The 27,821-nt window shown below is 38.4% G+C and overlaps 3 protein-coding genes across 6 annotated transcripts in view; 2 read left to right on the forward strand and 1 right to left on the reverse strand.

The window, feature by feature from the left end:
- The window catches only part of dnm2a (dynamin 2a), a 26,601-nt gene extending 24,644 nt beyond the window's left edge, over positions 1–1,957 (reverse strand). For all 4 annotated transcript variants that reach the window (XM_036213226.1, XM_024272611.2, XM_036213225.1 and 1 more), the window contains exon 1: positions 1,442–1,957. In XM_036213226.1, the coding sequence (XP_036069119.1) occupies positions 1,442–1,602 (161 nt within the window). In that variant the 5' untranslated portion in view covers positions 1,603–1,957. The remainder of the gene's footprint in view (positions 1–1,441) is intronic.
- Positions 1,958–2,042: 85 nt separating this feature from the next.
- Positions 2,043–5,952, forward strand: qtrt1 (queuine tRNA-ribosyltransferase 1). Its single transcript, XM_024272613.2, has 9 exons — positions 2,043–2,389; positions 2,465–2,533; positions 2,607–2,745; positions 2,835–3,029; positions 3,949–4,087; positions 4,168–4,243; positions 4,353–4,462; positions 4,784–4,868; positions 5,566–5,952. Exons 1-9 carry the CDS (start codon positions 2,102–2,104, stop codon positions 5,716–5,718), a joined length of 1,254 nt encoding a protein of 417 aa, XP_024128381.1. The 5' UTR covers positions 2,043–2,101; the 3' UTR covers positions 5,719–5,952.
- A 555-nt stretch (positions 5,953–6,507) lies between these two features.
- Positions 6,508–27,821, forward strand: part of LOC112146672 (potassium channel subfamily T member 2) — a gene marked incomplete in the record, with an annotated part of 42,259 nt that continues 20,945 nt past the window's right edge. The window contains 9 exon segments of the mRNA XM_024272609.2: positions 6,508–7,667; positions 19,967–20,046; positions 21,667–21,769; positions 22,756–22,818; positions 23,614–23,662; positions 25,491–25,550; positions 26,043–26,117; positions 26,315–26,398; positions 26,652–26,746. Coding sequence (XP_024128377.1) covers positions 7,579–7,667; positions 19,967–20,046; positions 21,667–21,769; positions 22,756–22,818; positions 23,614–23,662; positions 25,491–25,550; positions 26,043–26,117; positions 26,315–26,398; positions 26,652–26,746 — 698 coding nt within the window.

Here is a 27,821-nt window from a genome sequence, read left to right on the forward strand (position 1 = left end):
CATGATAAAGCCGAACTATTGGAAAGCTCTGAAACATCAAAGATGCCAGACTTTAGAGAATGACCAGGGGGATGTAAAAAACAATTTCCTTAAAATTCTTAACTAGACAAAGAAAAAAAAAAAGAGGAAGATAATATAGGAACTTATTTTTGTCATGACTCTTAAATCAGGAAGAAATTATAATATTTTTTTGAAGCAACACAGTGCTGTGAAAGAAAGAAGAAATAGTTTAAAATCCAAAATACAGACATCCAGCTGGAACACCTGTTAATTTTATTCAATGGTGTTCAACTACCTCTAAAAGCTATAGTTAATAAACAAAAGGTAGCAACTCAAAGTGCTTAGTAATGTAGATTTGGTCAAGATGACCCATCAGAGTGGGAAACATGATGATTCAACACTTACAATGAAGCTAGTTACAAGGAAATCTTCATGCTTTTATTTTTCTTTAAAATTAAGAAGTATTTCTTTAGTTCTTCAGTGGGAAAATATACACCAAATTCTAACTTTAAAGTCATACTTAAAAAAATAACAGTCATCACACCTGTATATCCACCATATTAACTGCAAACTTCAGTCACAATTTCTTTTCTAAATTTTATCTGATTTTATCAAATGTTTTTGTTCTGAAAAAAACTGACCATAAACATACCTGTAGGTCAATAGTTTAGCAAAAAATCAACTAGTTTGGTTTGAATGTTAGCATGTTCACAAATTTAATGGCACCAATCTGATTGGATGATTAGGCTTTTGTGAGGATCTGTCAACGAATCAAGATGATGAGTGCAGATTTCAACCTTGATATCTAGAAGAGATTGCTACCAAGTATTCCAAACACGTTCTTAGTAATGTTTTTGATTCAAAAATGCAATACTACTGTCAATTTCATGAAACTGTAAAAGGTTTGTACATCCATTAAATAAATATACATTAATGAAAAAGGAAACAAAAAGTGAAACCCTACCAAAATAACTGAAGACACAAGTTTTGGGTGCCTGTACCAGTACTTTGAGGTATGGTTTTGTGGTAAAAACAGGAACGTAAAACCAATACACATCAAGTGATATAAATACTAGTGGTTAACAAGGGGAAAAATATACATACTTGAAAAAAATACACAAGTAAGTTGGCTTCAATGCCTTCAACTACCAAGTGGTTTTGGCCTAAGTCTCTACCAATGGGTTTTATTGGCTGTACTAGATTGTCCCATACAACTTGTGCCAAAGTTAAAGGGTATCAGTTAAAATCAATGTAGGTCTACGTCATGTACGTGACTTAATGTTGACTTTAGACTGTGGAGCATTTATGGCTAGCTTTGGAGTAAAAAAAAAGGCGTGTCCAGATACCGGGAAAATATTCAATATATATTTAAATCAAATAAAAAATCTTTTAGAAACGACTTTTTTATGAACATAAAAAATATAAGTGTATTTATGCCTACCTGCCAACAAAATTCTCCAAGACGGAGCTTTTTCCAGCGCTCTGTCCACCAACAACAGCAATCTGAGGAAGATCTAAATTACAACTCTGACCAATGGAACTAAAGGCGTCTTGAAGCTTGTTGATGAGGGGAATTAAATCTTCCATTCCCCGGTTCCCCATGGCTTCGTTAGCTCTGAGAGCGCCTTCAATTCAACGTAAAACCAGAGGCTAACGATAACCACGCTAACTAGCTAGGTAACGTTAGCTTAGCAAAAGCTACTGTCTGTCGGTTTGTTCTCAAATGTTGAGTTCCGCCGGTACAAGGGATTCAACCGCTAATTTTCTTCATAAAAACGCGGGTCGTCTGCCTTTAATGCCGTTCACGCCAACATACTGTCGTGCTCTAGACGTGCATTAAATAATATTTAAGTCAATCAAAGCGCACAGAAAACTCGCAAAACAAAACTTCCTCTCCCCAAACGCCATCCGGTCAGGATAGACGACATCCGATCGAAACCGGTGACTGAAGCCACGCCTATATTTTTTTCTCCGACTCGGTCGCCTATTGGCTTTCAGACACTAAAGGGGCGCGGCTCTTCGCAACAAACAAGCTCCTGGTTTCTGATTGGTCAATTTGTGTGTCACTTGTTTTTGCTTCAGGTCACATGGTCACTGAAAGATGGCCGCCACGGTGGAGCATGTAATGGTTTCAAGCACTGCAGAAAACAGCATGTCTATGAAGAAAGCGCTGTCTGCGGCTTCTCCCCTCACTCTGAGAATTATTGCGGAATGTCCGGTGACCAAAGCGAGGGCTTGTGATCTGACTCTGCCGCACTGCAACGTCACTACTCCGGTTTTCATGCCAGTCGGAACACAGGGGACCCTGAAGGGGATCACTGTGGACCAGCTGGAGAGCCTTGGATGTCAGATTTGTCTGGGAAACACATACCACCTTGGTATGCGACCTGTAGGTAACTCTGCTAAACCGATCACGCTCGGAATGGTTATAGAGCAAAATGATAACCACGTTTTTTATTGACAGGGGCCTGATTTGATTGAAAAAGCCAAGGGTTTGCATGGTTTTATGAACTGGAAGAGGAATCTTTTAACTGTGAGTAATTATTTATTTCTCTGAATCAATTGCAAAAATATATGATTATTTTTTTTCCAACATTTTCTTGCAGGATAGTGGAGGGTTTCAGATGGTATCTCTTGTTGAGCTCTCTGAAGTCACTGAGGAAGGGGTCAACTTCAAGTCACCTTATGATGGCAAAGAGATTTTACTAAGTCCTGAGAAATCCATCGGCATACAGAACAGTCTCGGTCAGTAAATTACCTCGCAAAAGTATTTCAATTTATTTCCCCTTCATTGCCCGTTGATATATGTTTTATTGTTTTGTTTCTTTTTCCAGGCTCGGATATCATGATGCAGCTGGATGATGTGGTTAGCAGTACTGTGAAGGGACCGCGGGTGGAAGAGGCCATGCACAGATCCATACGCTGGCTGGATCGCTGCATCGCAGCCAATAAAAACCCAGACAAACAGAACCTTTTTGCAATCATTCAGGGCGGACTGGATGCGGAGCTGCGTAAAGCCTGTTTAAAAGGTAACAAACCCAGCCCTCAGCTTTAAGAAACTTAGTTACAGATGATGAAATATGGATAAATTGATGCCTAAATTCTCAAAAAAATAAGCATATTTATTTGTGAATATCTTATTAGGCATGTATGCTTGTACTAAATTAGCAGAAGGCAATACTAATTAGATTTGACCTACATTTCCTGTTAGGTTTTGTTGACCCAAATATTTCTTTTTTGTTTTTTACAGACTTAATGTCTTTTTATTTTGTTGTTAGCTTTTACTTTTTGTGACTTTCTTCTATTAAATAATATTTACTTTAGTTCTTTTTAGACATATAGGCGTTAAGGTTCTCTGTTTTCTCCTTTGTTAAAAAGACAAAAGCCCTGTAGTGTAATTTTTTGGATTAAACTGACAAAAGATGAAGTTTTGGTCCTTCCTGTCTTATAACTTGACCAAAAATACATTGTAATATAACTAATCATATTTAAGCCATAATGCTCTTCATCTAAATGTTGCTTCAGATGTTATGTCACATAAAAAGAAATTTACTAATAACAGAAAAAAGTATATAGAACATTATAATTCTAAAACAATGATATTGCAAATTAATTTCTATTAAGAGAAGTAATCTGTAACAGGTTGGAAGTAACCTGCAGAATACTTTTTTTGCATTTAATATGTAAAGATTTACTCTATAAAGCTTTTATGAGAAAATTTGTGCAGAAATTCTGAACCACCTTTCTAAAATGAATTAAAAATGTTAAAATAGCCAAGCAGGTGAAGCATCATCATCTAATAGTTTTTATTAAATTAAATAAAATTATTTCTATATTTGTACATATTGCAGACATCTTTGGTTTTTCTTTTGTTTTTTATATAGCTCTGGGTTTAGTTGTTGTATCTGGTGTTTTATGTAAATTGTCTTTTTTTTTACTCCTATTTAGAAATGACTCTTCGTGACGTTCCTGGTTTTGCTATTGGCGGTTTAAGCGGAGGAGAGGAGAAGAACGACTTCTGGCGGATGGTTACTCTCAGCACTGACCACCTCCCACGAGAGAAGCCTCGCTACCTCATGGGCGTTGGGTACGTTTGTATGTTCTCACATTCATCACAAACGTGAAACTATCGTCTCTTTGAGTTTTTGATGTCTGCGTGTGTTGCAGGTATGCTGTAGATTTGGTTGTATGCGTGGCTTTGGGATGTGATATGTTTGACTGCGTATTTCCAACTCGCACTGCAGTAAGTGTTCCACCTCCTGTCCTAAAAGACAAATAGAAAAATGCTAAATTTTAAAAATATATAAGTATTTTTGCACATTTATATATTCTTTTGTACCTATTTCCATCAGAGGTTTGGTTCTGCCTTAGTGCCCTGGGGATCTCTGCAAGTGAAACAAAAGCAGTATGCTAAAGACTTCCTGCCTATAGACCCAGACTGCAACTGTCCAACATGCAAGAGGTAAAAGAGGAAGTAACTTTTACTTTCATGTATTGTTTATTAAATATTTTTCTTTTATTTTTATTTATTTATTCCGAGAATAAACTGATGTTGTTTTAACTTAAGAAATGATTTTCTTCTAAAATATTAAATTATGTTGTGGTAAAAGTATGTGCAAAGCAGATGTAAAAACAAAGGCAGTATACATGGTTATAGTATATTGTAATCTTTCTTACTGCCTTTGTTGATCCTTACAGTATTATTATTCACTAAAGAAATAAAAGCAAAATATTTTATGCTAAATGTGATGAAAACAAATACTATCTTTTTTTTTTTTTTCAGGCATAGCCGGGCTTACCTGCATGCTTTATTTAAGAGTGACACTGCAGCCATGCATCACGTGACCATCCACAACATTGCCTACCAGGTTAGTATTGGCAAACATTTAGTAAAACTTGTTAAATTATTCAAGTTTTGCTTAGAAATTTGATCATTTCAGTATATTTCACTCTATACGGATCAACTTTTTAATGTTTCAAAGTCCAATTTCTGTGTTGAAAGTTTAACAAAATGATATTCAAACACTGACAATACTTCATTTTATATTGGTTATAAATGTAGAGTTCCGCTCTAATTAAATTTTGCTTTCTCCGAACAGTAACTTGTTGTTCTGATCTTTAAAAAAAAGCCACACCTTTACATAAAATGTGCCTTTATCTCCCAATGCATTTCTTTTTTTTTCCAATATAAAAGTGCTACATAAAACGGTGAATTTCAACATTCACTTTAGTGTGTTGGGAGAGATCATCATGTGTGTCGGGGGAAATTATTCCATATTTGCCTAATTAGTCTAGAAAGGTTTACTATTACCAGGATATCAGCTCTGCGTTCACCCAAGCAGGCCCATGTTTCTCACCAAGTATTCAAATATTGTTTTTCATTTGATTCTTATTCAAGACTATTTTAGTTGATAGGGTTTTTTTCACAGTTTGGTTTGTTTGGTGGTGTGTCTTTTAATTTTTTATCCAGAAAAAGTATGCTAAAACAAGCTGCCCTTCATAGGTTGTTGTCTGTACATATCTTTTTGTTTAATGCTCTAAAATCTCAAACATCTGTCCATGCAGCTCTCCCTGATGCGCTCCGTGAGACAGAGTATTATCGAAGGCCGCTTTCCTGAGTTCATACGGACATTTATGAAGAGGATGTTTCCTTCTCGGGACGATTACCCCGGCTGGGCCGTGGACGCTTTGGCTTCTGTCAACGTCACTTTGGACTAGAACTTCAAAAGCAGCTGTTTGCTATCCCCATGGGGGAAAAAAAAAAAAACTTTCATGAAAAGACTATCTTTTAATGGAGCTTTTTGCCCTATTTTGTACAAGAATTATTTTTTTGTACTTTTTTGTAAAATCTTGCTTCTCTCAGCCTCTGCAAACTGTTCACATTTTTGGTAATGTAGGTTTAAATGAGATTTGAAATACATGAAGCATGTCCTCCGATATGCTTTGACACTTTTTTTTCTCGTTACTATGGTTACACAGCTTTGCCCATCCACTTGAAATGTTTTTTGCCTCTCTGTCAGCCTCTTTAATTTGTGTTCCTGAATACATATCAGCCTATTGGAATTTTAGCCACACTTCAGTTCTGGTTTCTGCATATTTGTTCTGATCTTTCAATCCACATCTGGGTATTTTTCAAAAACATCTTCAACTATTAGGAGCCAGTATCCTGCTGGTTGTCAACTTGTTTAAATGCGACCACCAGGGGGCGACACACCTTGAAAAAAGTCCCTTTTATGAGTGAGTGTATAAAACAAGTTATACAGTAAATCTCTAGAAAAGAATAGATTTTTAATCTACATAGAAGAAAGTAAATCTACCTTAGTATAACTTTCATAAAGTCTAGTCCATCCAAAAAAAAAAAAAACTAACAAACAAATGCTTCTTTAAATCTAATACCTTCTAAACGGATCAATGGGCAATTAACCTTTCCAATTTTCAGAGCCAATGTTTAGTGTTGGCCTCACAGAAGAGGGTGGTCGTCAAGGCTGACGATTAATATTAATTAATGGAAGGTAATTTGAATAACACCTGTTGTCTAGGGTCCCCAGTCAGCAGTTATCCTAAGCACCACATTTGAATTTCATTACTCCAATGACCTGAGGCTCTGCAAGATTAATCCTGTTTCATGTTGCAGACAGACTCAAATGCAGCGCAGACGCACAGCTTGACAAAACAGTTTGTGCATTATTGTTGTGCTCCGAGGATAAACTGTTCGGTACAGTCAGAACTCACTTCCAAGTGCGTCAAAAAATGACTCCAATTGATGTGTGGAACAGCAGACTTTAACGTGTTTTCTTCATTTGTTTGTGTTTCCAATAAAAGCTTTTCTGTTCCATCTCCACTTGGTATCCCAATCAGGCCTACGTATGAGTGAGAGCGCAGCAGTACTTAGTTGGCAACCCGCGAAGAATCGTGTTTTCAGCAATAATTACGCACGATCCAATCACGTGTTCCCTTGCGTTTATTTTGGGCACGGATCCTGGATTTGATGAAAACCCACAAATGAATGTTTTAACTGCACAAACCTCTGGAAAACGACAATAATTGGCTTGCGCAACTATTTTAAGACTTGATTTCCCACAGGGATGAATAGTGTGTGACTTTGATGGCACAAACTGTTCTCTCAAGAATGAATAGCAACATATATTTTTGTTGTGTAACTATTTAATTTATTTTATTTGTTTTAAAAGACTCCATGAATGAAATATAGATTTTTTTCCATACGCTGCGTTACTCTGTGGAGCGCAGACAGTGAGGAAGCTGCTCCCCAGCTGCCTAAAAGTGGAGCCTCCCCTATACGCACCGACGGATGAGCATCCTCGACCTGTTGACTCAGTGAGGAGAAAAGTGGAGCCGCGTTTTCGCCTGTGCCAAAACCACAGAAAGAAGTTCCTTTTTATTTTGCAGTCAGAGGAAGTCGAGCAGTGTGCCATGAAACGCATCGATGTGTGGGTTATTATTGTTGAATAGCAAAGGAGAGAGGAGCGGAGCCGTTGCTGGACTGGACCACCTCTTCTTTGCTGTGGAGAAGCCCTTTTCGGTGGTATTTGTCTCCATCTGTGCGTTTTGAAGAGGACAATGGTCGAACTGGAAAAGGAGGTGCTCCCGTTGCCCCCTCGGTACCGGTTCCGAGACTTGTTGCTCGGGGACTGGCAGTCTGACGACAGGTAAGGATGCAGCTGCTTGTTGCGTTTACGCACGGCGCACAGTAAGTCCGTTACGCATCTGTGAAGCTCCGACGCATCTCATCGCATTGAAATAAAAAAAGATAAAGCAATTTGAGCACTTTCATAGTATTTTATTGAGTTTGTGTAATGGTAACGTGCATGATTTCACCTGTTAAGCGTTGCAGCTGTGCTTGAATGGATAAGGCAACAGGTTCATGTGTCTACAATGGACTATTGCAACCTGGAAATGTAAACGTCACTCACGCCAGATGCAATTCACAAAGTAGGTCATGATAAAGCAAAATGTCAAAATAAATGAGCACAATAAAATTAAATTAACTTAGTTTTTATCTGAACAATAAAGTGATTTAACATTAGGGGATGATGGATTATACATCACAGTGTTTTGCTTCATTTCCTGACATCCAGACTGAAACATTTGCCATCTTCATGAGCCATTTTAAACACACTCTCACTGATCATTAACATCTGCTCACACTCCATTTGTGAGGCTGTACATTCGATGTGCTATGTGACATACATTGCTTGATTTAGTCCCTTCATCATGCTGTCAACTGAAAAACTTAACCTCCATTTCATGCTTGATGTCTCTTGTTGCTCGGTGGAAGTGAGCTCCAAAACACTCACTCCTGGACCTGAGTGGGTGTTTCAAATTAGGTAATTAGGGGAAAAAGCTTGAAAGAGAAATCCACGCAAAAATGTTACCAGCTTTTGCAGCCCAGACTGTAAGAAACCTCCAATCTCAGTGCTTTTTTAAAGTAATGCACCCTGTTAAGTGATAAAAGCCATTCTGTCATGAAGTCTCTATAATCTCTGACCTGCAGAAGGGTTTCAGGCTGCTCATCTGAAGCTTAAACAGGTCTCCTCTCACTGGCCATGCTCCTCTGGCCTTCTGTAATTTGTCAGCTATTGCCCAAGGACTCATGTTCCAGTGCAGCGTGACCCCAGTCACCTGATTGCCGCTTGCTTCTTGGAAGCCGGTGAGATACGGAGGAACCTTCTACAGTAAAGCTGCATCATCCGTAAAAAAACAGAGTCTCGGAGACAGATCATTTCCCCTTTTAACAAACAGAAGCAATTGATGTTTAGTGGTGTTTAAGATGGTAAAATGTGTTTTTATGAATTCATCATCACTTTTACAGGCTTCCCTAGAATTTATCACTCTACGTATTGAAAAAGAAGTGATAATTATTGTGAACTTTTTAGATTTAATCATAGCTTCCAAATAACTTTCAGCTCTACATTTAGCATTCTGTAGCTTCACAGTTTTGGAACCAACAGCAATAATACAACACTGTCATATTTTGTCAGTGTAATAGTCAAAATGAAAGATCTTCAGTAGAATCCCTGCTCAGATCTTCAGGAATATGAATGGGATTCATTTATTACACAACTCAATTGATTTAAAAATAATCCACCACCAAATAAGGATATTTGTACACAGTTTGTGTAGGTTTCAAACACCCTCAAAAAAAAAAAGATTGTCACTGTTTCTCTTGGAGACAATGCAGCTTAACAGTGGAAGAAAACAGAGGAACTTGGAGAAGATCATTTAGGAACCCTGATGAAGGATTTCATTTTAGTAAATTAACAAAACTTTGAGAATTGAAATATTTTCCATGCAGGAAAGATCGTTGAACATGATGAGTGGCTACAATTTGAGTTTATTTTACCAAATAAGTTGCATTAAGTCAAACTTTCAAACAAACTTTTCACTTTTCTTTAACATTAACAATAGTTTTGCTTGTTGAGAATTTAAACAGGATACACTTCCATGCAGGGGCGGAGCTGCAACATTTTGGGGGCAGAATTCTTTGGAAGGGTGGCAAATGAAAACAGCAGGAAACTGCAAATACGTCTTTATAATATTTTAGTTATTATTAACAAAATTAAAAATATGTTATTATAGCTGAGTTACTATTAGAAGCAAATAAATGTGTGAATCTTTCCTACCCGTGAGTTTTATTTGCATGCGGAAGGCAAAATTATGTCGTAATTTTCAGTTTTGGTGTTTTGGCGGACTACTCATAAATGTATGCTACCTCTTTGATCCTGTGAATCTTCACCATTTTTGTGACTTTCGGTTAAATTCAATTGAATGGTTAATGAAATTAATGCAATGCTACACTTGTCAAATTAGCTCTGGACTTGTAATTATACTAATATTGAGACAAAAACTGATTGGGACCTGGAGGCAGAAAACATGGTGGCTGAAAATCATTAGCCATAAGGGAATCCAAGATCGGAACATCATACCCCCGGTGCACATTTTGGTTGAAAACTACTCTTGTCTTGGGTCGAAAAAGGCTAATATAATCGGCAACCCTAACATATATGGGTTTTTTTTTGTTTGCGTTTTAAGGTTTGAACCTTTAACACCTGAGGTGTTTTTGCCAACAAAAACAATGGTCTTTGACTACTCCTTTCACTCCTTTCACGATCCATGTGAATGAGCTGATCTGCAGAGAAAAGCGGTTAATGCTGGTAAGCAACACCTTAAAGCGGCTTTTCACTAATATGCAACACATTACTGATAAAAGTCATTTTATATTGATGCAAAGCTGCTTTTCTCCTCAACAGAGCTGATTCACGTTGATCATGTAAAGCAGGGGTTCCCAAACTTTTTTGCTCAAAGGGCCAAAATCTAAATGGGATCAAGGTGCACGCAGGTCAAATAGAATATTTTTTTGTCATGTAAAAAAGTCATATGTCATGAAATAAAAGGAGAAAATAAAAAAATATGGTTTAATTTATCTATTTTGATTCTGTATTCAGTAAATAACACATGCAGTACTAATAAGCTCAGACAAACTTTATTTCGATTAATAGAGCAAACTTTGAACTGGTTTCAAACGTAAACACTAGCCCCAATGTAAAATTCTGAACAGTTTTATAAATCTGAAGACTGTTGTTAATATTCTCTAATAAAGTGTTTAACCTCTTTTGACACATTTTAAGCTAATCCTGAAAATAAAATTCGAATAAATATCTTGTGGAGTTGCCACTTCCGGTTAATGTTTTTCAGCCACCATCTTTTCCTCCACCAGGTCCTCTCGCAAAAAAATGCCCCTCCACCCCTGCTTGTCTTTGTTCCTATATCAGATGGAAACCAGGTAAAATAAAAACCTGAATGAGAAAAAGTTTTCAGAGTTTTTAACCATACCTATGTGTTATGTGAATGCGGGGATGGTATGAATGAATGACTTCCTCCATAGATGCTCAGACTCACTTGTGCAGGAAGAGCAGAGACTCCATATGTTGATATTAGTGCACAAGGAGAAACGGAGGCTATGAAAGGGACTAATGAGAGACAAAGTGAGAGCTGTGATTGATAGTGACGAAGACTTAATTACAGTTGAATCAGAGTATATGTGCCATGCTTCATCAGTCGAAGAGAATTCTAAGCTATTTCAAACATCCCAATTTGGGGCTCAGATCACGCTGTGCTAAATCACTACATTCTATATCAGAAATCTCTAGGTTTTTCAGACTTCGTCTTCTTTGTATTCATGATTACTCGCTGAAGAAGAAGAACCCTCGCCGAACTCTAAAAGCTTTTCTGTTAACCTCCGTGGGCTTTCCGTCTGTCCTCCTCCTCTCCTCTCTGATTGCAAATCTGGGTTTATATTTCTGCATGTGTCATGTGTCACTCTAATTTAATGTTCATCCCGTCTCGCCTTCCCTTTTCTGCCTTTCACTTCTGATTGAAGTGCCTCCGAAACGTGCATTACCCCCGTCAAGACCTGTCCTCAAGCACAGTGGATACGTCTGCTGGAGCCATTCAAGAGGCCCAAACATCTCAAACAAGATTTCCAGAGACAAAAATTGTTTTGTTAGCTCCTCTGAAGCATCGTTTTTGACCTTTCTATTCCAGTTTGTTTTATTTCAACACGTCGGCTTTTGCTTTAGTCTTTACATTCCAGTTTGAGTGATCTATGCAGAGATAAAAATATTTTTATTTTGAAGAAAGTAGTTGTTGTGCTCCAATAACTGGTCAGAACAGAGACGGAGAACTGCAGTGAAGCATGCTCTGCTCAAACTCCATTTATGTTTTTTTTTTTTTTTTGGCTGTCATTCTGAGGCTTTTGTTTTGAAGAACTGCCAACAACCAGACAATTAAACAAGCAGCCTCCTTAGGCTGATGAGGATTTTACCAGTTAAATGTGCGTTTTGGAGTTTCATTATGTTGTTTTCAGCCATGAAATTAACAACTTTTACGGCCGATCATTGATGTTGAGTTTTTAACAACATTCCCAGAGTTACCTCTCCTTTCTGGTGCACCCTGTTGATAAATGAACTCCTTTTAAGCATTTCGAGATTCGTCAAATGCCAGCAATTTACAGAACATAGCGCAGCAATTATTGAGTTGCAGTATTTCAGAGTGGAACATTGTGATTCTCAGCGTTAATAGTATGGTCATAACCCCCATGACTGAACACATGACTCCCTTTTACCGTTCCACTTGTATGAATAATTTGTTAAAGTGAATTGAAAATACCACAGTCTTCAAAGGTCCTCAACAAACAGCTTTAGTTCGAGTGTTCCAGGATTACCAGACAAATTACAGGCTTTTGTCCTTAAAACTGTTTTTTATTGGACACCGCCTCCACATCTTTTCACCCTCAATTTCTTCCTCAGCATCATCTCTTCTCAGTTCCTCCTTTTCTCTTCTTAATTCTTCCCATTAAGTCTTAATCTTCTGAGGGCAGCGTTAAGCATGATGCATCAATATTGCCAATATTCCACGCTGTTCTCACTCTCATTTTGTCACTTACTGATACCCAGGTCAGGAACCCGCTGCATGGGTTTTAAGCAGGAGAGGTTCCCCGTGAAGCGTTACCGCTGGACTCTGCAGGGCTCTCTGAGCCGGTAACAGTCTAGAGATGTGTCCCCAAGGAGTAAAGTGTAAAATGATGTCAAAGCTTTCCACAATAAAATGTGTTTAATTGCGTTAGCCAGACCACAGTGCATCTCCAAGATTCCTTTTTCTTCGGATATAGAGCAGCAGTAATAAAGGAAAAACAAAAATAAAGAATATATTACCTAACCTCTCATTTTCCCTATATTTGCATTTCGTTTAAGAGCTCATTTATGGTTGCAGTGATGTCTGCTTTCTGAAAAGTTTAGAGCGCTTAAGCTAAATCAAGAGACTAAATGAGAAAACATGGCTGTAAGAAAAACATTTTAGCTGCTCTCCACAATCTGCTGCTTTTCAGCCCAATTATTAGACAACACTGTAGGTTTTTTTCAGGACTCCTGTCTCTTGAACAGGGAGGAAAAGCTCATACATAAGCAATGACACACGATGAGATGCTGCACCTCAGATGTTTCGGCTGCCACCAGCTGGCAGACATATGCTGCAACATATAGTTATGCATAAACAATGTTTAAGAACTAAAGTGAAGATTTCTGGATTTTTTTTTTTTTTTTTTGGCCATGTTGGTGTTTTATTCAGTAAAAACATATTGTTAATTTCTTGATCGTGTTGCTAATTTTGCAGATGAACTTTAGGGTTTTTATATAAAGTTCATTAGAAATTCACCTCTGAGTGACTGTTGTTGTGGAGTGAGCCTGCCCCTTTCCCCATCATCCATCTGTTTAGGTGCTCTCCCCCAAGCTTACAGCCCCTCACAACCCCAACCTCACATTACTGATGCAACAAAAACAAGCTATGTTAGAGCTGTCCAGCTCGAACATGAAAAACAAAAGAAATATATGGATTTATGTAGTACACGCTTTATCCAACGTCATTCTTTTCGTTTGAACAATGATTTGAATACAGACAAATTCAGAAATCCAATTTTCAGCTTATTTTTTTTCTTATGAAACCTCCATCGTAAGGAAAAACCACCAGAACATGTTAAAAACTATGAGTGTTTAATGCTCAGTGTGTCACTTCATCATGACACATTTCTGTCATTCTTGTGCTGTCACATGTAAGATGCATTCCTTCACAACTGCAAATACCTAATTATACACAAAATATGACTAAGTTAAGTAAACTCATGAAACGAAAGCCTTCATGCAAAATTCATTCATGAGATTTGATCCAGATTTAAGAACAAAGTTTAAAAAGGATGAAGGCGACATTTTCCCAGAATCCCGCTTGTCTGCTAATGACTGTAATTGATGGATCTGCATGGCCGACATTAAGCTCTGTGCAAGGAAACGTGCTCGTTAGTTACTAAATATAACTTGTACCAAGTAAGGATTTGAAAAAAATACAAATGTAGATTTGTGTTAGAGAACAGCTGAGAGAGTATTCTGGGAGAAGGGAATATTGATACTCAATCTCTGTGTGATCTTTGCTCAAACAGCTCTTTTCAACCATCAAGGCATTACCAGAGGGCAGAGACAGCGACTGTCTCTAAGGTCAGAGTTTAGTAATTATTTATGTCCTTTTAAGCCTCAACAACCTATGGATAAATATAGCCTAATAGATATACAGTATGAGGTAAAGGATAAGGCCACGGACTGTATTTGACATATATGAGCTGCACCCTTTCTTATTTAATTTCATGATGAGCTATCGCCTGAGGCTGAGCGAGCTGAGCCAGTGCAGGGATCGTTGCTGATGGCTTTGAAGGCTCATGGTCTTTTTTATTTTTAGGGCAATCTCTGCTGCCACTGAGCCTTAATAAGCCAAATATTGAATTCACTAACCATCCTTATAGTTTTAGATGGTGCTGTCAACACTTTGAGACCCTCCTGCGGTGGTTAGTAACACAGCCATGGGGTTAATTAGCATTTATCTGCCCACTTTTCGGTTTCTGCAATGTAGACATGAGGTCCCGGGGCGTCGGGGAACTGCTGTGCAGAAATGCTGCAGGCTATACACAGGGTTGACCGATGACCGAAGTGTGAGATTTTTACTCCACACAAATTCAGAAAAAACCACACGAAGGATGGTTACCATCTTTCTTCTCCATCAAGCGTGATCGTCTAGGCTCTACAGTGGATAAAAATTAGCATCTCACATTGAGTTAATCAAATATTAAATGTCTGCACACATGTGAAGAAAAAGCAATCCTGAGGCAAAGAAAGATAGAACAGCATAAGACCACTTTTAATCGCTTTACATCAAGAGTCACTTTGATGATAAAAGGAATTAGAGGTTTTATTTTGGTTTATTTTTTTAAGTTACAGGCCCAAATCCTGTTTCCTGTAGCCTACAATTAAGAAAAGAACATTAATTTTAAGAAGGAAATCATCAGCAAGTAATTCTTACTTAAGAAATATTTTATCAACAAGGAGTTCCAAGTATTCAATAAGGAAAAATAAGCAAAAAAATCTAACAGTTGGATAGAATTATTTAAAACTGAATGTTATGCAGCCCAAAAGATGTGTGCTTTTTTGCTGTTTCTAAGCCATTTTTTTAGTTTTTAATGAACGTATTTGTAGTTTATTTTGATCACAGTGACAAAAAATTAGTGTAATAAGTGAAAATGACTCATTTTAGAACAATGAGAACGTGGTGTTAGTAAAAGCTTGTTTTCAGAATGATGACGATGAATATTAGTTTAACTTGTGAACATTTATTGAATTTTAAATTACCATCCTTAAAATGAAACGAAAAATATGAATCTAATTTGAGTTTTTATGATTCTTAAATCAAGTTTTTCTATTGTCAAGAGTATAGAGCAAAATAATTTGGACTCATTGTAATAATAAGCTTGAACAGTTGAAGAGCAAAGACAAGTTAAAAAGACTTAAATGTCAAATATCTTGAATGTTTAAAAACTAGGTTGAAAGAATGAAGGCTGCATCATCATGTCAATAGATCCTCAGGTAAGCATGAGGCAGTGGTGAGTGATGGATCACCTGAAGCTGAGGCGACGCTGGTTACCTCAGTGACGCTGGTCACTTCAGCTCATGATGTATGGAACTTTTTCATCTGTGAAAGGATTATTCTGGAGATGCTGTGTACTTGGGACTAATGCATCACAGAGTAAAATACACATTTCTTGGATTTGAAGGGAGCTCCAAAAAAAACCCTTCAAAATATGGAGTGGAAATATGTATGTGACAGGGTAAGAACAGTGGAGAGGAGACGGGTTGTTTTCTTCCCTTAGTCCCACTCTAATACAGAAAAGAAGAGATCTGGAGGCTCTTCCATAGTTATGTAATTATGAAAATACTTGCTCTGCTTCATTAAAGTGTTAATATCAATTTCTTGGCAGCATTAAGTCATTTTCACTTCTTCTGACTCCTTAATTGAAGCAAACCGTGCAGAAGGGACTGGTTTTTATTGAGGAGGGATGAGCAACACCAACTCTATCTTTTTTCCCCGTTCCTATCAAAGATGTTTTAGAGCATTGTGTTTGTGTATCTGGGTCAGGGACAAGCTGTCCTCCCTGCCCTTGGTTGAATGAAGCGGAGTACACTTTGCTTCTCTCAGGATGACAGACCATCAACATCAGGGTGTGCAATTTATTTGCCTTTTTGCTTTCTCATTGTATTTTTCTGCACCTGTGCATTGTCAGTGTTTCTAGTCATTTCCCCATCTTTGATCTCTGTCCTTTTCTACAAAATTATCCTTCCATCTTCCTTTTTTATGTAGTTTTTAAAAACGTAAACAGTTGATTTTCCAAATAAAAGTCTTTTTCATTCAGTTTTCACTCAACATAAATGAAGTTTTATCCATCGATGGCCTTTATGGTAACTGTGAATGTTCAGTTGGGATTGCAAATGATGGAAAAGGACAAGTTTTAACATAAAAAACACATAGGAGATTGCCTTTATACTATATTGTCATACAATCTGTTCCTTAAGGAAAACCCTTTGTCAAAAGAGAGAAGAGTGTTTTGTTCCATAACCACTTTAAAGTCCCCCTCCATCCAGCTTTTGACTATGAAAACAAAAAAAACTGTAGTTTTCTAGGACATACACTGAAAAAGCAAAATTCCGGATATTTGTTCAATTGAAAATGTTCAGTTTTCATCAAATTAAAATAGTGAATTGATGCTTTACTCAACTCAAAAATGTAATTTAGGAAAAATTATATTTTCAGTGTAATAAATAGCAGAGCTTTTGTTAATCAATCCCTTGTTTCACTTTTTCCAGAGTAGTTTCTGCAGAACAGCATTAGTTCATCAGAAATTCAGAAACAGAGTAAGCCTGCCCTCATTTCCTATTATCACTTTGTTTACATGCTCTCCACTTAGCTTAGCCCCTCATAAAATCCCAAATGTAACATTATCGGTGCAAAAAAAATCTAGCCGTGCAGTTTTGAACCAGCTCAGACGAGGAAAACGAAGACGCACATGGATCTATGTGTCTACAAGTAGATGCATCAGAATGGAGAGGAGCAACTGTAGCCCCACATCACTGCAGCAGGCTTCGTCCAACATGTATTTGTCTTCTCCTGATTCACAATGATTTGAAGAAAGAAATTGTCATGAATGCTAAATTTTCTATATATGTATTCTCCATAATCAGAACAATGCCACAAGCTAAAAACACAAAAAAGACGGTTTTCATTGGATTTTCATTGAACACCAAGTTAGTTTGCAGCTGTACAAAGAAAAAATAGTCTGAGAATTTAAAACTGATGTAACATCAAGAAAACAAAGCAGAAATAAGCAGTTTATGTGCAGATGGGTGTTACAAAAGGCCTTGGACCCCAAGCATACCTCCAAATTAACAACAAATTGGCCTAATGACAACAAAGTGAACACATTGGAGTGATTGTCACAAAGCTTTGAACTCAACTAAATCTGTTGGCGTTGTTGAAAAGGCATGTGCAATCAAGAACATGATTTTGACTCAGTTCTGTCTGGAGAAATTTGCCAAATATTTGAGAAGTCTGTGGAGGAACCCTGAGTGTGAGGCAAGTTGAGATTAAAAACTAATGAAGTTAACCTGACTCTGTAAAGACAGCTACAAACATTAGATATGATCAAGGTAAAATGGGTGAATCATGCGAAGTGCCTGGAAAGCAAACAGGGAGAGCTCATCGATGTCTCAGAGTCATTATTATTAATTATCATAATATTAGGTTAGCAGGTTACATAACTAAATGAATATTAAATTATTGGTTATTTTCATCTAAGCTATTATTAAATCCCAAATTTTCTTTTTTTTTTTTGCTTTGAAATGTTCAATTAAAACAAAGACCCAAACACAGTTTTGTTTTGTTGCTTTATTGGTATGAGCAAAATTAGTATTATTTTTTTAATTGTGGAGGCTGTGCTCTGCATGCATAGTTGGTTTTTGTAGTTTTTCTTTTTCCGGTGTGTCATTAGATGGCCAGTGTTGTGTCATTACGGACCACAGGCATGGGTGGAAGCAGCAGGAGAACAAGGTTCAGCCTTTCTCTCCCTTTTTCTCTCAAAGATCCACCTCCGCATGTCTCCTTCTGTCTGTCTGCACGTCTAACTGTACCGTCTCCGACTTTTTTCCCTTTTTTCTCAGTCCCTGCTTTTCACACTTGTGCATTCAATGCACATTTACTCCTCATTCAGGTTCCTCGGGTTATTCTATTCCCTGGTAAAGCTCGACATTTTTTTTCTTTAATGAAACTTACTGAGAAAGTCTTTAATTAGTCTATGTTTCCACATCAGCACCCATCCTTTGCAGCTTTGAAAAGACTCTTTCCTAAAGAGACTGGCTGAGGGCAAAATGACCTCAGAAAGATCTACTGAGACAAGATCCATTCTTTCAATGGTTTTGAGGAATTTTGATAAAAGTGGATCACAGGAATTAAGCCATGCCCCTGAGATGTCTTTAGATAACAATAAACAGATAAAAAAATATGAATATGAATGCCAGGGGGCTATTCTGATGAATGTGGTTGTATAAGAAGACAATTGAGGGAGGAAGAAAAGATGACAGCTTTTACCATTTAGATTTTTTGTGAGGGAGCAAACATTTTACTCAGTTGCAACAATGACACATCCAAAATTTCATAATTTTTAAGGCGGAATGAGGAATGGCTGTGCAGATAGCTGAGGATGTTATGAAAAATGTTAAGTGAAATGCTCTGTCATTCCCCTGTCACTGTCGTTCTAAACTTGCACTAGGATTAAAGATGAGTGCTTAAAAAGTTATACTTAAAGGGTTTGATGAAATCTTAAACATCATTGCTTCCATCCTTAAACCGAATTGTATTTATTTTCTAATCTAGATATGTAATTGGTAGCCAGAGCGACTCCAGAATTGTGCGTTCCCACTGTCTAACGTGTGCAAAAATCTATCTTGTCAGTGATCCCCTCAAAGAGAAGAGAGCTGTCAACAAGTTGCGGCGGGGCGTTCAGCTTTGATGGCTGAACGGCATTCACAAGAATGTGTTTGCACACATTTGCCTTTCAGAAGATGAGGGGAAAGCTGGATTCTGTGTAACCATGGTAACAAGTAAGAAAGTTACCCCCCTTTTTCCTGCATCGCCAAATGTACTTGGAAGGTGCAGTGATTTGGACTGTTCTCCGGGTGAAAGACCATGTGGATCTCTGGACGAGTGAGAAGACTCACCCCACCCCATCCCAGCCCACTGCCGCCTCTTTCTGTCTCCGCAGACAGAAGAATAGACCCCAGTTGTTCTGCTTCTCTTTGTTCCGCTTCTGTTTGAGCTCCAAACGATCCCGCCTAAAGGTGGCCGGAAAAGAAAAACAGTCACCTACAGTCTGTCTGATAATGTGTCTCAGCTGTCAGATGAGAGTCTCCTTGTCACTTCCATCATATCTCCATAAGAATCCCTGTCAGGTGAGATGGAGAGTGCTCCAGCAATACTAATGACCCGGTGGAGGGTGTTTTTTTTTTTTTTTGTACGTTTGTTTTGTTTTTGCCCTGGGTCTGCACAGAGGGCGTGTGCATGAGTGTGCGTTCCTCTAACAGGAGGGTGCCGGACTGGAAAGGCAGAAAGAGCAGTAATTATGGCCTCCCATGTTCAGCAGAAACATCAGAGGGAAGTAATTTGTTGCTCTATATTTAATCAGTGGAGAAAACGAGACTGACTGCAGCTGTCTGGGCCTATGGGCAGGCAGGCAGGCAGGAGCACCATTTCCTCCAAAGCCCATTAGTCTTTAATGCGACCAGCAACACTGTCTTATTTCCATATTTTTCTGCGTTTGTATAATCACTATCACCTTTTCCATCTCCATTTTGCTCATGAATACTCTGTCTGCGTCACTGTTTGGCTCTTCTCATTTCTCTTCCACTGCTTTGTCTATAAGGAAATCTTCTCAATCACCACAAAGCTTCTCTTTTTTTTCTCCTCTAAGATCTTCATTAACCCTTTCTCCCTCTTGCTGACCCTGTCAATCTCTCCATCCCTCTCTTAGGGTGCAGGTAGAGTTCTATGTGAATGAGAACACTTTCAAGGAGCGCCTCAAGCTTTTCTTCATCAAAAACCAAAGATCCAGTGAGTTGTGAAGTTCTTCTTTGTTGCCCGTTTCTGCACACTGGTTGCATTCTCGTGACAAAGCGCCGACAACAGAATCTCGACCGATCAGATGTGTCATTTGCTGGATTCTTGCTTTGCATTTCATCATGTTGTTCAGCTGATTCTCCCCTTGAAGCTGCTTTATGCACTTACCAACCACACTAATGGGACACCTATCCCGTGAAGGATTGTGAGGTTGGAACTGGAAGACTGTAAAGTTTAAAAGTGATAGTTCTTGAAGTAGAACAATAACTTTTTTCTAAACACAAACATTATACAAGTACAGATCCAGCTTTTTTCAAATGCAATAAAAGTAGACTTAAACTAGTATTTGCTTTACTTTTCTTAATCTTCTCATTATGCAAAAAGTTATTTATTAGAGGTGTGACAATTAATCAATTTATATTCCTACAATGCAAATAGGTTGATCTGCCTATTAATCAAATCGATCCATACCAAAATAAAACCGTTTTAAAATGAAATAAATTGATTGCATCAATATTGGAAAATACCATTTATATTGAGGCATGGTAGGTTTATTTTACTATAACGTAAAGTGTCATCACAGCGGACAACACACATGTGATGGCAGCAATGATCAAACCATCATGACAGTCCAATGTTTTTGAATAGTTTTAATTTTCACCTGCACTGTTTAGGACCAAGTATTTATCTCTGAGTCACACTGGTTAGAATTTTGGCTACAGATGTCCTGGATCAATTTTAGATCAATGAATCAATCAGATTGTTCAGAATTATAGAGAAAAAATACTACACTACTAATTCTTGATTTGTAACTCATACAATATGTTGTGTACATAAGTTCAAAAATTACAAAAGAAAAAAAATGCAAAATACCATTTACATATGCATAAAATTACAACAGCTTGAAACTAACTAAATGCACAAATCTGTAAAAATTATGCATGAATTGCTTGTTGCGCGCACACAAAACCACATTTACACACAAATCTGATTTGAGAATCTTCAAGATTTGTGCATTTAAATGTTGCTAGAATGCTGGGAAAGTGGGAACATGTCAAGTTTTCACCAGATATTATTCGTAATTTAAGTTCAAAGAGGCTGAAAAGAAAACTCTGATGTCCCAGCATTTTAGCTGCATTTAAACGCATCACTTACACATGAATCTTAGAGACATGAAGAGTCTCACATCTGATTTGATGAAAAATGTGGTTTTGTGTGTGCATAACAAGCGATTCTTGTGTGATTTTTAAAGATTTGTAGTTAATTTCAAGCTGTTGCAATTTTAAGTTGTGCATGTGTACATTGTATTTTTTTTTTTTCGTAATTTTTGTACTTATGCACAAAGTGTATTGTATGAGTTACAATTTAGGAAATATGCAAGCACAAATCCAAAGTTACGCGCAAATCAAGAATTACGAGTGAAACTATTTTCTCTCCATAGAAAATGAACCACTACTGACCACAAATATTAATAACAACCACTAACTATGATATAACAGTTAAAGCTAATTGTTACACCCCAATTATTAATGCTGTCAAGTTTGTTTTGCATCATGTTAATGCATTTTGTGTGTTTTACATCAGAGTTTCAATCTTTTTTCTTTTTAACTGCAGGTCTGCGAGTGCGAATGTTTAATTTTGCCCTGAAAGTGCTGAGTTGCCTTCTCTACATTGTTCGAGTCCTGCTTGACAACCCACAAGAGGAGAGACAGGACTGGTGAGAAACATGAAGAGCAGAACAGCAGAACCCTTTCACTTTAAAAATAGCATGGCTACCATTCCCTTCATCATCTAATTTTACCTTTTCAGCAATATCTAAAAGGTGACACACCTAAATCAGTGCTACAAGGCTTTTCAGAACCTCATTTTCTTGACTATTAGGGATAATTTGGTGTTTTTTACCGCAGAGGTGAGACCACACAGACGTCATGCATCTAATTAACTGAGCGGTGGAGGAAATAAACGCAGATAAACACGTCCGCGTGAAGAAACTTTAAAGGATCATAAGATGGAATTTAAAACCCATCGCAAGACCTGGAACTAAACTTGAAAAAGTGAAACTCATTAGCAAAAGAAACCTTGAAAAAGTGGATCAGCAATTGGCAATACAAAGAAGATGTGGCAGCAGGTGTGACAGAAGGGCGTGAAGGGAATTTGACAGAAAATAACAGGGGAAGCACTTTCAGAATAAATTAGGAAACCAGTCAAAAACGATGCTTAGAAGTATGACCACCAAAGGGTGGCAGGTCTTGGTAAAATTGATTAACCCTGTTTATAAAATTGAATACATTAACTGGAAAACCAAAAAATATTAAAGTTAATTAAGATGTGTAAATAAAGCAGCCCCTAGAGCAGCACCTTAAATGAAGAGTAGCATCTCCTCTCAACTGATCAGTGCAGCAGGAGCGAAGAGATATCTTCACCTGCTGCAGACATTTGGTGCAGATGAGAGCAGATTAGTCACTTTTTCTCTTTCAGGTGTTGTTTTTTGACTGCAAAAAGGCCATGATTTTTTATGATAGCGATGGCTCTTTAGTGGTACCAAATCATGAAATGGGACGACAGGTTAGACAAGACATCCCATAAGAGATTGGTAGAATCAGACAGAGAGATGATTGTGAAGTATTTGTTGCATTTTTAGGAGGTACTTGACAAAAAATATGTAAAATTATAGTGTTTGCTTGTTTTCTCTCCCCCCTGTAGCATTGGAGGACTTAACTGCTCCAAGCAAAACACATCCTCCCGTCCCTGGAGTGAGTTTGACTGGTGAGCATGCAAATATCTAATTAGGAGTGATGACTTCTGCATGCAGACAAAAAGAAAAAAAAACCTTTAAGACGCATGCCCTGGAGGACTGGCATCCTCTTGCCCTGGCTCCCTGGTTGGAAATGTTGTATATAAAACAATCAATGCAACTCCACCTATCTGAGGCCATCTGCAACGTCGACTTTAAGCAACACAGATCCGTGTCCATTTGTCAAAATCAAGCTGTATGGATTACCTGTCAGAGTAATATGTATATAGTGTCTTTGCAGCCAAATCAACAGCGATCTAGTGGAGATAAAGGATGTAATATACAACAAGAGAGGCAGAAGAAAACCAGAGCGTCCGTGGACCTGAGGCTATGCCATGTCTCCAGCTCAGGGACCTATCTAATTGATGGCAAATGACACTGGCTAAGCTCTGTCTCCAAATGAATAAGGAGCCTGACAGGGTGAGCTCAGGAAAGGGGCAGACCGCCTCATTGCTTCAGTGGAGATGGCGCTCATGGCAAGCAGCCATGATAAACCCCAGGGTGTCCTAGAGGAAGAGAAAAACAGGCTTTGTCTCACAATGAGGACGTAAATTTGACAGGGAATATTACTTTCCTCCTGCATTATGAGGGTGCTGTGGTTCAGCTGGAAGCCGCATAATTAAAGCGGTGACATGAGTTGTGTTCACGGTTCCTGTTATGTGGTACAGCAAGGGAGCTTTACACTCTATTTTCCATTTTAATGGCATCTGTATATTTTTGTTCTTTTTGTCTTTTACTCTGACTTCTGTCTCCCGTTTTCTCTCCAGGAAACTCATCATCTGGGTTGACAGACCTCTGCCGCTCTGGGCTCTGCAGGTCAGACATATCAGTACACTCCTGTGTAAACACGCCTCCGTCTGTTCAGCCATTTTTGCTACACCTACAGCTATGATGTTAACCCTCAGGAGTATTTTCACTCACTTTAACAATCACACTGTTTGTTTGCAATGACGTAGGTATGACACTGACCCATCTTTAAAATAGTTTTCATTCAAAATTTAACGAGAAGGGTTAAAAAAATTTTACTTTTATGGTATAAATATTTTAATATTAATGAAATATTAAATATATTGTCGGCTGAACATCCATGTTGCCAATCTCCTGTTCCACCTGGTGACTGTGGAGGCCATTTGAGTCCAGTGAACTCATTGTTGTGTTCAAGAAACCATTCTGAGATGATTATGACATGACGCCGATTTGGAGATGGTGGTGGTCACCACAGTGTGGTCATAAAGGGATGGACATGGTCAGCATCAATACTCAGGAAGGCTGTGGTGTTGTAACTAATCCTCAATTTGTACTAAGAGGCCCAAAGTGTGCCAAGAAACTATCCCCCACACCATTACACAACCATCACCAGCCTGAACCATTGATACAAGGATGGATGGATCCATGCTTTCATGTTGTTAATGCCAAATTCTGACCCTCCCATCATGGAGACTCATTAGACCAAAAAAGTTTCTCATTTGACACTAACAACCACACCACGTTCAAAGTCACTTTTCTTCCCCATTCTGATGCACGTTGTGTGCTGCAGCAGATCACATTGACCATGTCTACATGCCTAAATGCATTAAGTTGCTGCCATGTGATTGGCTGATTAGAAATTTGTGTTAACGAGGAGTTGCACAGGTGTGCCCAGTAAAGTGGCTGTGAGTGAATTCATGTTTTCCATATGTACAGATCTATCAGTAATCATATGTTTATATTTGTTCACAAACTCTTGTATGTTCAGACATTTTCTTAAGTGTAACACAGCCTTGCTCCACATATGGACACAAAACAGATTTTGTTTGCCTTGTGCATAATAAATTGTCCTTTTCCCCTGAATTTATATTTTTCCTCTCTTTTTAATAATTAGTTATATATATATATATAGTATAGTTATATAAATGTAACCTACTCAGAATTGAGTTTTTTGTACAGCAAAATAATCGAAAGATACCTGTGGAAAAAAACAGACCCTTGTTGAACTAAAAGATGGATATCAAGCATTGTCACAAAAAAATGCCTTATACTCAAAAATAAGCCACCTATTGATTGAGAATCGCTGACCTACTGATACCAAGCTTGTTACTGCAAATCACTTGGAAGTCGGGTCAGTTTGGAGTCCACTGTGGGCTTCCCAAGTTGATGTGGAGCATTTTTTGGCAGGGCCTGCTCTGCTGGGGGAGGCTGGTTATACTGAAGAGAGCTGTTGCCATGGTGTGTGGTTAAATGTTTAGGTTGGCAGTTTGTGGCAAAGGAGCATCCATATTAATGCCAGGAACAGCAGAACTGGTGACAAAATCCTGATTTGTCCCACACCTAACAGAGCCTTCTAATAATGTGCATGCAGGCGCATGCCAAAAATCTTCACTAATATTGTTCCAACTAATTCATACACTGACCTGAAATGATTGCACTTGACATCTATTTACACTTGCAAAATGATTGCACACATATGCATATAAATGCATGAAACTAGACAGCGGGCTGTCTCTTGCTTCAGTGAAACCTGTTCCCTCTGAAACGCAAACATCACAGCACGCCCACTGATTCCACCCACACTCTCCCAGCTCTGCGACTCCTAATTTCTCTCTGCTCTGCTCGGTCTCTGACAATCTCAACTGTGTCTGCTCTCTCTGTCTTCCTCTCTTTGCAGGTGCTGGTGGCTTTCATCAGCTTTTCAGAAACTATGTTGCTCGTCTATCTCAGCTACAAGGTGAGCCCCCACCTGTAACCTTTTTGTGACGTGTGTGGCTGTGAAGTCCTCTCATATAGAGGGTTTGCATTCCTCCAAAAAGATGTCGTCCACCTATTTTGCTGTCAGGGGGCGGAGCCTTGTTGTGCCACAGATCAAAAATACTGTAGGGGGAAGGCCCCTCTGTTGACGCAGCGGGAGGCCCAGTTCATCTACGGGTTGTCCTGCGTTTGATCTCCCCCATGCTGAAAGCCTGTGAAGAGTTCGCTCCACAGAGAACTCTGGAGGTTAGAGACCTTAGCATTTGGAGCTGACTGATTCCTGTGGACACGGACTGTGCCTGTCCACCCACACCAGTCAGACGCAGGTCAGACCCTGTTCAGACACATGAAAACAGCCACGGCTGACACTTCAAACACAACGCCAGCGGAATCTGCTGCTTCTGTAATCTGTTGCTGATCCAGAGAGGATCCAGTTACTCTCCTGACCTCACTGCGTGGTCTGTGTTTCCAGGGCAACGTCTGGGAGCAAGTGTTGCGTGTCCCGTTCATTCTGGAGATGATCAGCACCGTCCCCTTCATGATCACTGTGAGTGGAGAGATAAGCATTACTGAGCACAGATAACACCACCCAGCAGAGGAACACAATCCATCCGCTGCTGTGGAAAAACAGAGGAACGATCAGCAGAAGCACACATCCTCACAATCCATTTCCTCACTGTGGCTTACCATAACAACAACAAAAAGAACCCAGCAGAGAGCTAAGTGGATCTTTCCTCTCAACAGGTGATTTTGCCCTCCTTCAGAAATCTCTTCATTCCCGTATTTCTCAACTGCTGGCTAGCCAAGCACGCCTTGGAGAACATGATTGTAAGTGAAGCCATAGGGCTCCTTGAAGTCTTTCCATCGCTCTTCTTCTTTGATCTGATGCTCTACTGTTAGGATGAAACGGTCGTAAAACATTTAACAGCTCAAATTTGTTTCATTTTTCATGAATTTTTATTACTTCTGCCAATTTCCCAATAGGGCAGGATTTTTTCACATATGTCTCTGCAGTGTTAGTTTACCTTTATTTCAATAGTTGTCACTTTTTCAAAATGAGCTTCCGTGTGTTTCTTTGCAGAATGACCTCCACAGAGCCATCCAGAGGACACATTCAGCCATGTTTAACCAGGTGGTGATCCTCATCAGCACTCTGGTCTGTCTAATGTTTACATGGTGAGTTCCCTCACAGCTGGCACTAAACAGAGAGGGGGAGAAAAGAAGACCCCGAATAGGGAGGAAATTTGAAGTAGGCAAAAGGGGTAAAAAAAAATAAAAAAAAGGAGTGCAAAACACGCAAAATAAAAGTCATATGAGAGAGGAGAAATGCTGGCTCTGGAGATATGAGAGCTGAGAGGTAAGTGGTTTTTAAGGGAGGGAGGGATGGTGCTCTTGAATGAAAGCAACTGATTTCTTCAGCGCAGTCAGGCTTGTTGCTTCGTATCAGAAAGATCACACAAGCAACTTATTAAACTCTTTGGTTGATGTTTATTTACTGACTCATCAGTCTGGAAAAAAAAAAACTATGACAGAATCTGGAGCTTGAACATCCATTTGAAGAAAAATCAAAAATAAACTTTCGATCTCTGTGCTCAACAACTAAGGCGGGACAAGTGTCAACAATGCGTCCTAGCCTAAAAATAGGGGGAAAAAGTACTAATTTGAATCTCTACAAAGTAGCAAACATATCTATCCATGCAGCAAGTAGTTTTTAACTTTGGATATAAAAATTGGAATTCCAAACAAGGATTCGGAAAATGAAAAATGGGCTCAAAAAGCTAACCGTTAATTACTTCACAATGAATGTGAGGCAGCCCAAAAATAAACGTTTTCTGCTTGTTCAAATCAAATGATTTGTAATTTGTTTTTAGCTTTAATGTACCTAATTGTAGTTCATTTTTTACTAATATAATAAATTAAAATGACTCATTTTAGAACCAAATGTGAACAAAAAAAGAATATGATATTCATACAAATTGGCCCATCTCAATAAATCCTCATAACATCCAAAACTAGCACTTATTCTTAGAACATAAATCCAAATTGAGACATCTTCCTCTAAAGTTAAAGTCGCATTAGTTATTACGCACCTAGGTCTGCGAATTTTGTTCTCTAAATTTGATCCATGCCCTGGGGGAGTGGTGAGATGCAGACACAGTCGTGCTCGTAAAACCATTTTTTGGTTTAACCGCCCAATCAAGCCCCTAAATGCTGAGTGTCAAGCCCTTTTTTAGAGTAATTGGTATTCTAG

This window comes from Oryzias melastigma, linkage group LG8 (assembly GCF_002922805.2).
Source record: "Oryzias melastigma strain HK-1 linkage group LG8, ASM292280v2, whole genome shotgun sequence".
NCBI classification, from domain to species: Eukaryota; Metazoa; Chordata; class Actinopteri; order Beloniformes; family Adrianichthyidae; genus Oryzias; species Oryzias melastigma.

What these genes read in the sequence shown, in the direction of transcription:
- qtrt1 (XM_024272613.2), top strand. Translation starts at nt 2,102, where the DNA reads ATGGCCGCCACGGTGGAGCATGTAATGGTTTCAAGCACTGCAGAAAAC. An exon ending in GCGTAAAGCCTGTTTAAAAG is followed by an intron (nt 3,030 to 3,948) that starts GTAACAAACCCA and finishes ACTCCTATTTAG; the next exon opens with AAATGACTCTTCGTGACGTT. An exon ending in CGCTACCTCATGGGCGTTGG is followed by an intron (nt 4,088 to 4,167) that starts GTACGTTTGTAT and finishes CGTGTGTTGCAG; the next exon opens with GTATGCTGTAGATTTGGTTG.